A 15,405-nucleotide genomic window follows, 5' to 3' on the forward strand; every position below is an offset into this window, starting at 1 on the left:
TAAAGTAATGCAAGTTTTTATTATTAAAGTTACTGTTTCTAACTGAAGTCAATGGAAGAAGTCTTGGAGTGATATCCGTTAGGAAAAATCTAATCACCTAAAAGTATGACCTAACACAACAAAACTATTTAACTACGGGTCACTATTATAAGCCGGCCAGATCTTTTTTTCTTTTTTACAGAGGACATTTCGCCACCAATCAGAACTTTAAACCAGATTGATCATTTCTCAGGCGGTACTGTATGTTCTGGTAAAATGTTTTTAATTGTTACTAGTACAATATTTTGCAAAACGAAACGAAACGAAACCAGGCGAGATGTAACGAGATTAAAACTATAATGCAGATATATTTTCCAATAAGTGAAAGGTGACTTTCACGAGGATTTGGATTAATCTTCAATCAATGAGAAGGATTTTTATACATTTTGCAAAGCAATAAGATAAGAGGATTTACTATTTTTTGAAATCAACTATTTTCACCCTGCGGAGAAAACGTGACGCCTTTCATGTCACAAAAATACATTTAACCACGTCAAATCATTATTTTACCGAGGACTTTTGCCTTGGTTTTATTTCTTAAATCGTATCTAAGTAAATGCGAAATGTACCATTTTCACCCTTCAATAACAATCTCTTTCTATTCAGGTCATACAAATACGTTCAAAAGTCACTATCCGAGGGCAAATATGCTATTTTAAAGAACATCAAAATTCCAAGGGGCAACTATCAGACCGATAAACCCTCTATTGTCTTTATTGTTCACCACCAAATTTTCTTCCTCGCGGTAGTTGAAAAACAGCCAAAACCCACTAAATGCGGATCACTCAAATATGTATTCATGCGTACAGCCTATCACAAATTTCATTAATTCGCAACTTTACATTGGCTAAATAATACGTTATACCTGTCAGAATTGAAAAATAATTGTTTTACCGATCTGCCTAACTTCGCGGCCGTCAAAGCATTCAAATTTTTTTCACTGATTTTCCGCGGGCTACGGACCGATAGTGTCTCTCCACGGATTAACACTATTGCTTCTCATTATCAATTTAAACCAGTACGAATCGGATAACATTTAGTGGTGAACTTTAATTCCCCTCAGCGGGTAGTAACGATGTTGCCATTCTCGTTTACACGATAGGTTTTAATTAAACGCAATATCGAATTAAGAAAGATCTTGGCCATCTCCACCTGCATTAACGTTCAGTATCTTCATTCCCTATCAACAACAACAACAACAACGACAATCATTACTTCTACTCTTGTATTTGTCAAGTTAAAAAACAATATTGAAAAAAAGAAGAGTATTGGCTATCTGGAATAACCATAGGGACTAGCGGAGCCAGGTACTCAGTAGACAACAACATTGAATGAAAATGAATTACTGATCAGCAACAACATTATAGCATCAAATACATATTATACAAAATAATTTATATTAAGGCCTATAAAGGTCTACAGAATTTAACAAACAAATAACTAAGAAGATAATTTAGGAAAAGACAGAATTGCAATCTAAGATGATATAAATACATATCTCTGATAATAATTCAAAACGAGATCGTATTGCACTGATTCCTTTAATTTTGAAAGACTCTTCACTCATAGACTTCCATACTGTAGGACCTTTACATCTTATATTGAACATGCCATAATTTGTTCTTGCTTCATGTAAAGTTTAAGTACCTGATAGCAATCTTTTTGCGAACTTTTTTCGCGGGAAGATCCTCAGCCGGAGTAAGCGCATCTCTTAACTTGTTCTTTCCCCTTCCTGAAGACAGGTTTGTGTCAGAAGGAAAAAAAAAGGAAACGGCACATATGACATTTCACAACGTAGGTTTTGAAAGATTATACCGAAGTTCTAAAATCTTTTTTTACACGTTTTTTGCATACCTTTGCGCTCTTTCATCTTTGATACTTGCCTTCTATCAGTTGCTGAAGAAAAGAAGAACTATATCATGTAACAAAAAATCTACTTCCTGCTTCTCATACAACAGAATCATTAGGCAATGATGAAAATGCAAAACCGACCGGTAGTTGACATGTACGAGTGAAACTTCCAGCAAACGTTCCACATTTGCACACCCTCTATGCGTGACTAGATTATATACTCAATGAAAAATGAATCTAGTTATTTTTATCTTTTCGTATACTTTCTGCTTTTCAACCTCCACATTCTAACGACAAACTATTCTTCAGCAATGAATTAAACCATGAAGTTTCCATCCTCCATAGTTAAATACTATGGATTTTACCTGAAACTTTTGAAGACATCGGGTTCCCCACTTTCTATAAACAGTGGACAAAAACATCATTTGGTCACATCGTTTGTGCAGATATGGACTTTGAGAACAGCGATGATTAAATTGCTTTGATCTCACCTCACAGCAAAGTTGTAAAAGAAATGGTTTCTTCCCCTTTTTTCCATGGAATTCGTTTTTCGATTTACAGTAATTTTATAATAACAAAGATGCACTCACGTTTCTTGCAGGATATAAAAACGTATAAAAAAGAGATTAGATCTCCCGGAACAGGACACGTATTTTATGGGTGTACCATAACAAAAAAGAATACCTTTTCTTTCTTTTCAGTATCACGCACAATTATCACGTCTGAAAAAGATTAAGAGATGTGTAACAATCAAAAGTATACATCATATAGAGATCGTGGAGCCAACGATAGATCTTCGCCAGTTTAATGGAGAACACCTTGCTTTGTGACCGTGTGAACATTATTATTGTTGCTTCTATATTTATGTTTAATATGGCTAATTTTAATTGAACAATCCATCAAATAATAAGGGGAGAAGGAGATCAAGTTCATCAAAATTCCTAAGAGTACTTTGCTCAGCATCTATTGATACATCACCTGAAGGAAAAGCTGACATAGCTAATAAGTGGCATGAAAAAACTACATCATTGTGAGGTTTATCGCATTACTTCAATCTCTCATTACTCAATAGCTAGATTTTTCGCTAGGTTTTTTCTGAAGTTTCAACGTGAGGAAGAACTTATAAAATGTTGTCATATTTAGACGATGCAGGTGTGCATGCTTTATAACCTTTACCATGGGGTTTTTAAGTGAGCTATTCATAACCCAAGGAATGTATGATTCTAGGGCACCCCGCACTGAATAAGAATATTGGAAAAAGCTTGCATAAAATAGATTCAAAACTTCATCCTGTGATTAAACAGATATCATACAAGTAACTTAACTGAAGGCAGGGAATACACTTGACGCTGAAAATTGTAACTTGCCTTGAATATCACTCGAGGAACTTGTCTCGCCTGTATCTGTTCCTGTTGGGGACTCAACTAGAAAAAGAAGCTTCTATAAGTATTCTTTCTTTCTTCATTTTACTTTTCAAACCCGCATTTTATTTTCAGTTGTATAACTTGCCCTGAAAATCGCTAGTTGAGCTTGTCTCGCCTTTATCTGTACCTGTTAAGGAATCAATTTAGAAAAAGGAGCGTCAATGAGTTATCTTTCTTCCTCTAGCGAATTTTTAATCCCAGGGTTATATTTCATCTGTTCGTTTAGTCAAAAGCTTTCTTTTGGATAGTTATTTAAACCAAATAAAACACTGCCCAGAAGACAATAAAAAACTTAAATTTTTGTGAAATTTTTTTAACGTACTTTCACTGATAACAAGTCTGGTTTAGTTGTTTTTATGGTAAAGTACTTGTACTTAGGTCATTAAATTCAATTGAGATGCACGTACTAGATGCGGTACTTGTAGTCAGTGATGAAAAAGCTGCAAAACAAGAAAATAAAGCAATGATTTGGCAAACCATAAATATCACAGAAGCGTAATGTACTTATGTACTTGTTGTGGTGTGTAGTCTTTAATAGTTTGGTCAAAGCAGTTTAATGAAAAGATTTTAAAAACATCAAAAAGGCCTTCAAGGTAACAATATTCTCTTAAACCAGCAATAGTCTTCTCAAGAAAAAAAGGTGACAACCGATATAAACTGGTAGAAAAGGAACAACAGTTGCCGACAAGGGCATTTCTCTTTCAGTTCTTCAGGGTATGGATCTTTGATTTGAAACATACCTGCATCGTCTATCACCCTTTAGATGAAAACAGAAAAGGTATAACTATATATTTTCAAATTGCAACGTTTTTTAAACGTGTGTATGTATTTTTTGATTCAAAAGAATGTATGACATTTTTGGACATTTTTAAGGGATGCACACTTCGTGCTACTGTATCGGTTGCAAAAATGTGTACGGTGCCAGTTCTCGCCCTACCTTAAAGCCGTCAGGGGTGAAGAGAAAAAGATCACTCGGAATCCATAAAAGGCTAAAATGATCAGAGTTCCTATCATCGACCGGAATGCCGCAAACATGCGGACCATGGACAAATTATGAGTCAGTTTTATTAGCAAGCGTAATAAAAGTTATAAATATAACAGATGTTGAACCATCTCCGGAAAACATTTCATCGATATACAATTTTGTAATTAGGTCAAATTTATCAGGGCAAAAGCCCATTCATCTGTTATCAAAAACAGCTGCGCAGATAACTGCCAAGTTGACGCACATGGTAGAACATGGCACGTGGTAGAACATGGCTAAACAAGGGTAGATGGGGGTAAACGTGGTAGAACATGGGTTAACTAGGGTAGATGATGGTGAAAAGGGTACAACAGGGGTTACCTAGGGTAGATGAGGGTGAACGTGGTAGAACATGGCTAAACAAGGGTAGATGGGGATCAACGTGGGAGAATATGGGTTAACTAGAGTAAATGAGGGTGAACGTGGTAGAACATGGCTAAAAAAGGATAGATGGGGGTAAGCGTGGTAGAACATGGGTTAACTAGCGTAGATGATGGTGAAAGGGGTAGAACAGGGGTTACCTAAGGTAGATGAGGGTGAACGTGGTAGAACATGGGTTACCTAGGGTAGATGGGGGTAAACGTGGTAGAACATGGGTTAACTAGGGTAGATGAGGGTGAACGTGGTAGAACATGGCTAAACTAGGGTAGATGGGGGTAAACGTGGGAGAACATGGCTTAACTAGGGTAGATGAGGGTGAACGTGGTAGAACATGGCTAAACAAGGGTAGATGGGGGTAAACGTGGTAGAACATGGGTTAACTAGCGTAGATGATGGTGAAAGGGGTAGAACAGGGGTTACCTAGAGTAGATGAGGGTGAACGTGGTAGAACATGGGTTCACTAGGGTAGATGGGGGCAAACGTGGGAGAACATGGGTTAACTAGGGTAGATGAGGGTGAACGTGGTAGAACATGGCTAAACAAGGGTAAATGGGGGTAAATGTGGTAGAACATGGGTTACCTATGGTACATCGGGGTGAACGTGGTAGAACATAGGTTAACTAGGGTAGATGAGGGTGAACGTGGTAGAACAGGGGTTACCTAGGGTAGATGAGGGTGAACGTGGTAGAACATGGCTAAACTAGGACTATGGGGGTAAACGTGGGAGAACATGGCTTAACTAGGGTAGACGGGGGTAAACGTGGTAGGACATGGGTTAACTAGGGTAGATGAGGGTGAACGTGGTAGGACATGGCTAAACAAGGGTAAATGGGGGTAAATGTGGTAGAACATGGGTTACCTATGGTACATCGGGGTGAACGTGGTAGAACATAGGTTAACTAGGGTAGATGAGGGTGAACGTGGTAGAACAGGGGTTACCTAGGGTAGATGAGGGTGAACGTGGTAGAACATGGCTAAACTAGGGCAGATGGGGGTAAACGTGGGAGAACATGGCTTAACTAGGGTAGACGGGGGTAAACGTGGTAGGACATGGGTTAACTAGGGTAGATGAGGGTGAACGTGGTAGAACATGGCTAAACAAGGGTAAATGGGGGTAAATGTGGTAGAACATGGGTTACCTATGGTACATCGGGGTGAACGTGGTAGAACATAGGTTAACTAGGGTAGATGAGGGTGAACGTGGTAGAACAGGGGTTACCTAGGGTAGATGAGGGTGAACGTGGTAGAACATGGCTAAACAAGGGAAAATGAGGGTAAACGTGGAAGAACATGGGTTAACTAGGGTAGATGAGGGTAAACGTGGTAGAACACGGGTTAACTAGCGTAGATGAGGGTGAACGTGGTAGAACAGGGGTTACCTAGGGTAGATGAGGGTGAACGTGGTAGAACATGGGTAAACTAGGATAAATGTGGCAGAACATGGGTTAACTAAGGTAGATGGGGGTAAACGTGGGAGAACATGGGTTAACTACGATAGATGAGGATGAAGGTGGTAGAATATGGCTAAACGAGGGTAGTTGGGGTAAACATGGTAGAACATGGGTTAACTAGGGTACAAGAGGGTGAACGTGATGGAACATGGCGAAACAAGGGTAGTCATTTACGACATTGTTAATATGACTCTCGAAGTTCCTGAAGACAAGTTGTCATGCGCCTCCGAACTTATTCTTTCTTTCTCTTTCTTTCTCCTCGGGCCCCGGAGGCCTCTCGTTTTGTTTTTTTTTTTTTTATTAAAGATGCCCAAACATTTTCTGTCTCGTTTGTTTGTGTGTTGCGAGAGGGGTGTGGCAGGGGATAATTTGGTGCTTATTCTAGTAAATACAGTAATCAGATACTAGTTGGCACCTTGGTATGTGCCATGAATTATCAGAGTATAAATTGTTCTGATGCTGTTGATTAGTAAGGACCTTAAACTTAACAATGGGCAGAAAATCTTCAGAGTCCTCCTTCTAATGATATTACCACGATCACTGGCATATATGAACATAAAACTTACTCCTTAAAACTTGTAAATGTGCCTTAATTGTTATAAACTGGAGCATGTAAAAATTTTCTTGACACTAAATGATTATCATTTGCGAGAAGTAAACTTTAAAAAACATGTGAGATACCCACCTGGATTCTGCTTGACAGATGCACTCTGTTTCCACCAATCAATGCTGTGTTTTCCCATTAAACCATACAGCTTGGTAACCCCTTCAATACCATGCTGTACAGCCTCAGAGACAACCCTGTTCATCAGGTCTATATAACGGACTTCTGTTTCTCCCAGAAACGTTTCAGATTGTGAGTACACGCGTACTTTCACAATTCCAGGCTGGTGAGCAGCTGAAGTGAACACAATATAGAAATCAAAGGAGTTGTAAATCTGCATGTCAAGAATAAGACTAGCCCTATGCATAAGTCTTTATAAGTCTATGACAAGTCTTTAAGCATTTATTTATTCATTAAAATTTTTGGTGGTTGGTTTTTTTTTTAAGACTTGACATGGCTTGCATCACTTGCGTGGGGGAATGGCCTCCAAAGGAAAACCTTTAAAATTTCCTTTTATATCTAATTGCAACCAAATTGTGAGGATCAAATTGCAATCACTGGCACAATTTAAATAAAATTTCCTTCATACAGCTGTATATGACTAGTAAAAGTATGGATTCAGCTCTTTTTCAACTATAGTAGGGTAGATGCTACAGACGGTCTAGAGAGGCAGTTAGTAATCTCCTCAATAGCAAGGAGGTCACCATGGAAATTAAGCAATGGCCCACCTCAAGGCACCAGTTAACATGATACCAAAATACTGGTGTGTGGAATTGACACAATACCAGGGGAACAGAACAAGTAAAGCAGGTAAGAAACCAATCAAAAGCACACAGCAATAAAGCTAAAAATCTCCTTCCAGCTCGCCACATTTCATTGACGAAATTGCTGTACTGACTTGGTTTGAACCTTACCTTATAAAATTTTGTCCTCTTTTTTCCAATAACATACTTGTAATATTCAATCTATACCAATTTTCATACATTACAATTTACTTAATATAGAGATCCCACATGTTAAAGTGAATGTGACATGGTCTTTTGAACACAACTTTAAACATCCAACTTAAACTACAGACTGAGGCTGTTACATTTTTTATCTCATTCCTAAAACTTGAATTTTGCAAATACTTGCCAGGAATTATCCCAGTGAGGTTTAGAGTGTTTAATTTCTTCAACTCTACACGATGTTCTCCAAAATAAGCATAATTGATGTCTTCTAGCAGCACACCCCCCAATGCAATAAGGAATTCTGTTCCACCCTGCATGGATGTAACACGGAAGGTTATCAGAAAGTCTAGTTCAACTGTGTGGTGGCAATATCATTAGAGCTTCCACAGATGATATTACAAAATTATTAAAATGCAAACCAAAGGGTCTGCAGGTTACTTTCAATATCGTAAAGAAAAGGTTGAGAAAAAAAAAAGACTAAAACTAACTTCCAAAGCGCTTGATGAAGGGATCATCTTCTGCACCACTGTAATGAAACAATTATACATATTATTATCATAATATCACTGCCACCAAAATTGCATGAATTTCATTCACAGGGTTGCCACTGATCGGGTATGCAAAAGTTGCCAAACCTTGCCGTTCCTCAATAAAAATGATATAAAACGATTTTGGTTTATTACGAACCAACATAATGACAAGCTCCCCGCTGGCTCGTTGGCTCAGTTAGTAGAGCCCATACTGCACTGGTATTGCAGAAGTCATAGGTTCAAATCCTGTACAGGCCTGAATTTTTCTCAGGCCTTACTTTCACCAATGCTTAAGTAGCATTCATTACTGAAAAGATCCCTTTTATATTCCTTCCTTGCCTTTTCTCTTTCTCTCGAAAGAAACTCTTTGGGGCTGCGTCGGTGGAGTAACGAAATAATTTGGATATATCAACAAAGTTGAAATGGTGAATTGGCCACCGTAACGATTACAAAAGCTGACGTTTCGAGCGTTAGCCCTTCGTCGGAGCGAATAGAGGAATTGTGGGTTGTGTGTGCTTTTAAAGGCAGAAAATGGAGCTACGTTATTGGTGGGAACATGGCAACGAGAAAAACATGAATAAATTAGTGGAATGAAAAGCGTTCGTTGATCCCTGTGGGATTTAGACTGCCGGTTTGAAAGATGAGCTTTTGTTCAAGATTTTTACGGCTTTCCGTGCTACCTAAGTGCAAGGAAAGACCGCAGAATGCCATAGACCGCTTTCATAAATGGCTGCCGGATTAATATTCTTTTGTTTAAATTTAAATTTGCCTGGGTAGCCTCGCTTGAGATAATGTATTCTTTTGAATTTTGTACTGGAGAACGAGGCCACCTAGGCAAGTTTAAATTTAAACAAAAGAATATTAATCCGGCAGCCATTTATGAAAGTGGTCTATATGTTACTTGAATGATTAGGTAAATCTAAATCCCACAGGGATCAACGGACGCTTTTCATTCCACTAATTTATTCATGTTTTTCTCATTGCCATGTTTCCACCAATAACGTGGCCCCATTTTCTGCCTTTAAAAGCACACACAACCCACAACGTCAGCTTTAATTTGTAATCGTTACGGTGGCCAATTTACCATTTCAACTTTGTTGATATATCCAAATTATTTCTTTTGGAAACAACTGGTAGTTGTTTCTAACTGTTTGACTTTAAGAGCTCCTACAAGCATCATTTGATGATGAAAACTAAAGATGAGCATACAGTTTACATGTTCTTCACTGTTGATAGCCTCAGCACTTTCCAGTCTTGAATCACCTGCAAATATTAGAGTGAAACTGGTTAGAGACAGGCACTGAATGGCGTATGTAGTACTAGATTGTTGGAACATCAATTGAAAACAAAAGCTTACAGCTTTCTGGTACAGCATTGCTGTTTTCTTCCTCATTTTCCAGTATTGAATGAGCTATTCCATTTGGAATAAAATCTAAAAAAAATTAATTGACATGAATTTAAGAACATGTTTTATGACAAGTATTTCCTTAGAATACTAATAAAACAAACAAACCAACATGTTGCCTGATCAACCCGACGAAATCCGAAATAGGCAAAGTGAGCAAAGAGATCCTCAACCGCATCAACACCAACATCGCGAGAAAAAGCAACTTCAACCTATGGAAAAACACCTCAGCCGTTATCAACTGGTTTCGATCTATAGACAACAAATACAACTCTAACTTCATCTGCTTCGACATAGAAGAATTCTACCCATCCATCAGCCTAGACCTCCTAAACAAAGCACTCAACTTCGCATCTGATTTTGACAACATCACCACCGACGAAAGGAACATTATTATTCATGCCAAAAGCTCGATTTTAATCCACAAACAGCAACCCTGGCAAAAAAAAAGGCAACACCACATTTGACGTAACCATGGGCAGCTTCGATGGCGCCGAAACCTGTGAACTTGTCGGAAACTTCCTTCTGTCCCAGCTACAGAATCTCAACATAAACATTGGTCTATACCGAGATGACGGACTTGCCACAACCGACGCCACACCCAGGGACACTGAAAATATCAAAAAAGAGATATGCCGCATTTTTAACGCTAACGGACTCCACATCACCATATAAGCCAACAAACAAGTAATCAACTTCCTGGACGTCACATTTAACCTCAGCCAAAACACCTACCAGCCATATACCAAACCCAATACCACACTACAATACGTCCACCGCGAAAGCAACCATCCACCGTCCACCACGAAAAACATCCCCGCCGGCATCAACAGACACTTATCATCCCTCTCATCCGACAAAACCTCCTTCGACCAAGCCGCTCCTGCCTACCAGAAAGCATTAAACACCAGTGGTTACAGCTACACACTGCACTACGAACCAACGCACACACAAAGTCGTAAGAACCACCAACGCAACAACATCCTCTGGTACAACCCGCCTTTTACCCAGAACACCAGCACTAACATCGGACATAAATTCCTCGCACTGATTGACAAACACTTCCCCAAAGATCATAAGCTCCGCACAATTTTCAACAGAAACACAATCAAAATTAGTTACAGCTGCATGGACAATACAAAACAAATCATCGACAACTACAACAAAAGAATCCTCACCTCCCACGTAAAGACTAACGCCACCACAACAACCGACACCTCTACCGCAAACAACAACAAGAAATGAAACTGCCGACAGAAAAACTCATGCCCTCTAGACGGAAACTGCCTCCAACAATCCGTCATATACCAAGCTACTATTACGCGTAAAGACAACAGCACGACAGACACATACATCGGGCTCACTGCAAGCAACTTTAAGTCGCGTTACAACAACCACACCTCATCATTCCGACCACAGGCAGCCCAAGCTCACTACTAGAAAAGCGGACGTGACTCTTACCGTGTTGCGTAACGTTTTATATTTATAAAGGTTTGTATGGGATGTTATCGGTTTGCCTTAAAAGAGAGAAAAAAATGTCTTGTTTTAAAATAAAATGGGCTTACCTTATTGCCTTGTTGTTTTCTTTGTTGATTCCGAGCGTCTCAGGCCATTTTGAAGCGTTTTCGGCGAGTTAGCGCTATGTTAGTTGAACACCAACATAGCGCTAACTCGCCGAAAACGCTTCAAAATGGCCTGAGACGCTCGGAATCAACAAAGAAAACAACAAGGCAATAAGGTAAGCCCATTTTATCTCAAAACAAGACATTTTTTTCTCTCTTTTAAGGCAAACCGATAACATCCCATACAAACCTTTATAAATATAAAACGTTACGCAACACGGTAAGAGTCACGTCCGCTTTTCTAGTAGTGAGCTTGGGCTGCCTGCGTTCCGACACGCAAAACACCGCAACTCCACCGAACTCAGCAAACACATCTGGACAACAACATCAATTATTCCTTCACCTGGCGCATCCTATCTTTCCACCTGCCCTACAACAGCTCAAGCAAACGATGCAACCTATGCCTTAAGGGGAAATTCCTAATCATCTGCCACCCAGACCTATCAACACTCAACAAGCGTAACGAACTCGTCTCTTCGCACCGATACAGAAACAAAGCACTCTTACGCAACAGCTGACTTGACACTTTTCACACTGCATAAACCATGTTAATTAGCAATTAGTGTAATATATAAGCGATGGTATCGCATTATTCTGCCATTAAAATCCCCTGATGAGTGGGCAACCACAAAACAGGTCTGTAGGGATGCATATGTAGTTGTTTTTTTCCGACTACCACATATTATATATATATATATATATATAGTTTATGGTGGTTATGCTTTAAATTGAGTGTTAAATAATTTTTAAGCAAAGGACATCCCAATGGTCTACTGTATGCTCTAGGAAATTGTACAGTTCAAAGCTTGTAAAGGAGTTTTGAAACATGGGATTTAATAAAAGCCACTTCTACAACAATGGATTTTCAGTTTCTGTTATGATTACTGTCATATCTAAACACATGACAGTCAATTAGCCACATTAGATTCAGGACACTTGCTTGGTTTCTGTTGTGAGAGTTTCAACAGACTTAAATCTTGACTACTTCCAAAAAAAAAAAAAAAATTAGTGAAATTAGTAACTTACTCCATTCTTGAGAGCTGGTTTGGTTGTTCCCCCCACTCTCTGCAACAGGGAAAGCTACAGAAATTGGAATAAAACAGATTAGTACCATGAAACCAAATAATGGTTGTAAGAAGAAATGTGTAATTTGCATGTCAATAGTTGACAAAGACCAAAAAGCAGCAGTAAATCCCCATCTATTGAAGGAGACAATGTAAACGGGCACTAGAAATATGGTTGTAGTGAAAATAAAGACCGGTACGCCAAGAGCTATTAAGACCCCAAAAAACAAAGACCTGTAAATGAAGACCGAAAAACCAAGACCCCTTTATATTCTATGTTGAACATGATCTTTTTTGGTTTCTCGTCAGCTCAAGTTTAATTCATTTTGAATGCATTAAAGCATGCAATAAAACATCAGTTTTATTTAAAAAGAGCCTAAAAACAAAGACCCAAAAACAAAGATCCCTAATTTTCAAAATAACATGCCAACTTTGAAAAGAGCAAGCTCTCCAGCTCGACCTCCAGATTAGTCCAAGATTGTGGCTGGCAAAAAAATTTCATTCACCAAGTTTGAAATCTTGGACAACATAAATAACTTCTGAATGAAGTTGTGATGTGTTCTCCATGGTGTTTGTGTGTGATTGCCAACACAGATTTCAAATTTTCAGGATTTATCTATAAAGCTCTGTTGAAGCTCTTTTGAAACTTCTATGAAAAAAAAATTGTTGCTAGTATAAATTGTGTTTCAGTTTGTAAAAATGCTACAAAGTAGTTGAAATCTTTTTATAGGCTTGTTCCATATTTAAGTGTGGAATTTTGAACGATCACCTTCGATCTTGTTTACCAGAATTTGGACGATCTAAAGCAGATCATAATCAATGATATGAATGATTGAGCTTTACTTTGATCTACAATGTATTTTCCTCCAGTTTTTGTTTGACACTGATTCAGCTGGGAAAAGTCTTGGAAAGCCTTCAATTCTGTCTTTTAAAAAAAACCTGAAATACATTGCCCATGTAACTACACCTCCTAACTCTGCCCAAAAAAACAGATTTTGTTGTGATCTAACAAGCCATATACTTTACAAGTTCTGGGTGGAATAGGTCAACAGTGAGAGGGCTTGCCTCTCAAAGTTATAATATGTTCAATTCCCAAACAAGATGTCATAAGTAGATTAGGTTTGTTCTTTGGTTTGGACCTTGTTGCTGTTGTTAAACCAATCATTTATTGTATTCTTTATCAATAACTGGTCTGTCTTAATTAACTTACTAGGAGTGACTGTCAAAGATGAGTGACAAAGATATTTACTGAACAACATCTCTTCAAGAGATGGTGCCTCTACCATGTCCTGCTCCATAGGGAAATAGAGCTAAACGACAAACACGGAAAGAAAATTTAAAACCATAATACTAAGCCTTCTAAAAAATGTAATGCCTTTCTTGAGTTTTTGCTTGTGAAAAGGCATTAAAGTTATACTGAGTTCAATCAATTTCATAAATGTAACCACAAGCCACATCAGTCGGTCACAGTCTTAAACCTATGTTAACTCAAGTAAACCAGACAAATTAATAAAATAATGCTTTATATGTTGTAATATGCCATTACCACATGTACCTGTACATCATAATCTTCTCTGTTGTTGACAAGGAGTGGACCCCCTGAAGTTAATACATGATAAGTAAGTAATAGACACAAAATAATACATTATTTTAACTGTCAAATTTATCATTTTATTTTTATTCATGTTTTTATTTTTTACATATCACACATAAGATTACAAAATTTAGTAAAAAAAAGAAAAATCATAAAAAATAGTAATATCAATAATATAATACTAATAATAACAGATTAGTAATGTGAGAAAACCTAAGACAAATCATTTGGTTGACCAGTAAAAATTACAATTATATCATATTTTCATGATGCACTTCACAAGGGTCCAATTGTGAAGGTTTTCAATCACCAAAATGCAATCACAGGTCTGGAAATCCATAATGTTAAGTGCATTACAGCAACCAAGCAGAACAGGTGACTAAATGCATGTAGTTTTCTCATATTTAATTTAGTCATGTTTCTCTTTTCTCATCATATTTTTATCAAGCATAGAATAATGTTTGATGATCAGGTTTTAGGCTGCATATAAAGAGGTTTTAGGAAATTGTGTTTCCTGAAAAGTCAAACTGCAGTGAGTGTCAATCAAAGACAATGTGCAAAAAGTTGAAGTAACATACCATCATTAGATGAATCTATGCCTGAGTCATAGGTATCTGAAGAATGTCCCTGTAAAATAAAATTTTGAAGCATTCAGTAAAATATGCATTCATTTTGGTTTAAAAATGTAGCACACTCTGTTGGCTTTCTTTCAAATAATTCTAAATGAAAATCATCATCATCATCATCATCATCATCACCACTACCTTAATCACAATCATTATGGAATAGATTTTCACAAAAAAGGCCATTACATTCTCCCACAACAATAAAAACTAGTTGTTACCCTGGAATCAAGGATAATATATTCTGCCTAGTCTGCAGATTGAAAATGTCTCTGGAAAGCCCATTTTCAAAATAGTTTGGATATATCAACAAAGTTGAAATGATAAATTGGCCACCGTAACAATTACAAAAGCTGACATTTCGAGCGTTAGCCCTTCGTCAGAGCAAATAGAGGAATTGTGGGTTGTGTGTGCTTTTAAAGGCAGAAAATGGAGCTACATTATCGGTGGGAACATGGCAACAAGAAATTAATTTATTCGTGTGCAACTTTGAAGACCTATGTATGACTAAAGAAAAATACTTTGTAAAAAATGACTGTAGTTGATGAGTCAGCACAATAAGTGTGTATTTCAGCCAAAAAATAGTTGTAATAATAACAAAGATTATATAAGTTTAGTTCTACTTTAAAGTGGTTTACCCACCGCTAGTACGCCAGGAGAGCAGCCACCCCCTTCATCATGCTCCACTGGTGCCTTTCGTCTTGTAACATGTAGTGCATGTGCTGGAGACTCATTGGCAATGAGCACTGGCACACTGAGGCAAAAAAAAGAAAAAAAACGCAAAAACAAAAGACACAGAAAGATTAATGAATGCTTTCCTCTTCTGCACATTTTATTTGGTAC

At 37.8% G+C, this 15,405-nt stretch overlaps 1 protein-coding gene across 3 annotated transcripts in view; it reads right to left on the minus strand.

Annotated features, from left to right (window-relative positions):
• The window catches only part of LOC148724796 (uncharacterized), a 31,448-nt gene continuing 16,043 nt past the window's right edge, over positions 1-15,405 (minus strand). For all 3 annotated transcript variants that reach the window (XM_088731660.1, XM_088731661.1, XM_088731662.1), the window contains 18 exons: positions 15,205-15,316; positions 14,518-14,566; positions 13,901-13,944; positions 13,556-13,655; positions 12,308-12,361; positions 9,612-9,686; positions 9,464-9,517; positions 8,213-8,250; positions 7,909-8,035; positions 6,856-7,068; positions 3,722-3,754; positions 3,400-3,441; positions 3,258-3,314; positions 2,575-2,612; positions 2,256-2,289; positions 1,894-1,935; positions 1,687-1,771; positions 1-1,219 (listed from right to left, as the gene is read on the minus strand). In XM_088731660.1, the coding sequence (XP_088587786.1) occupies positions 1,213-1,219; positions 1,687-1,771; positions 1,894-1,935; positions 2,256-2,289; positions 2,575-2,612; positions 3,258-3,314; positions 3,400-3,441; positions 3,722-3,754; positions 6,856-7,068; positions 7,909-8,035; positions 8,213-8,250; positions 9,464-9,517; positions 9,612-9,686; positions 12,308-12,361; positions 13,556-13,655; positions 13,901-13,944; positions 14,518-14,566; positions 15,205-15,316 (1,204 nt within the window). In that variant the 3' untranslated portion in view covers positions 1-1,212. The remainder of the gene's footprint in view (positions 1,220-1,686; positions 1,772-1,893; positions 1,936-2,255; positions 2,290-2,574; positions 2,613-3,257; positions 3,315-3,399; positions 3,442-3,721; positions 3,755-6,855; positions 7,069-7,908; positions 8,036-8,212; positions 8,251-9,463; positions 9,518-9,611; positions 9,687-12,307; positions 12,362-13,555; positions 13,656-13,900; positions 13,945-14,517; positions 14,567-15,204; positions 15,317-15,405) is intronic.

The sequence above is a fragment of the Stylophora pistillata genome, chromosome 8 (assembly GCF_964205215.1).
Source record: "Stylophora pistillata chromosome 8, jaStyPist1.2, whole genome shotgun sequence".
Classification (NCBI taxonomy): Eukaryota; Metazoa; Cnidaria; class Anthozoa; order Scleractinia; family Pocilloporidae; genus Stylophora; species Stylophora pistillata.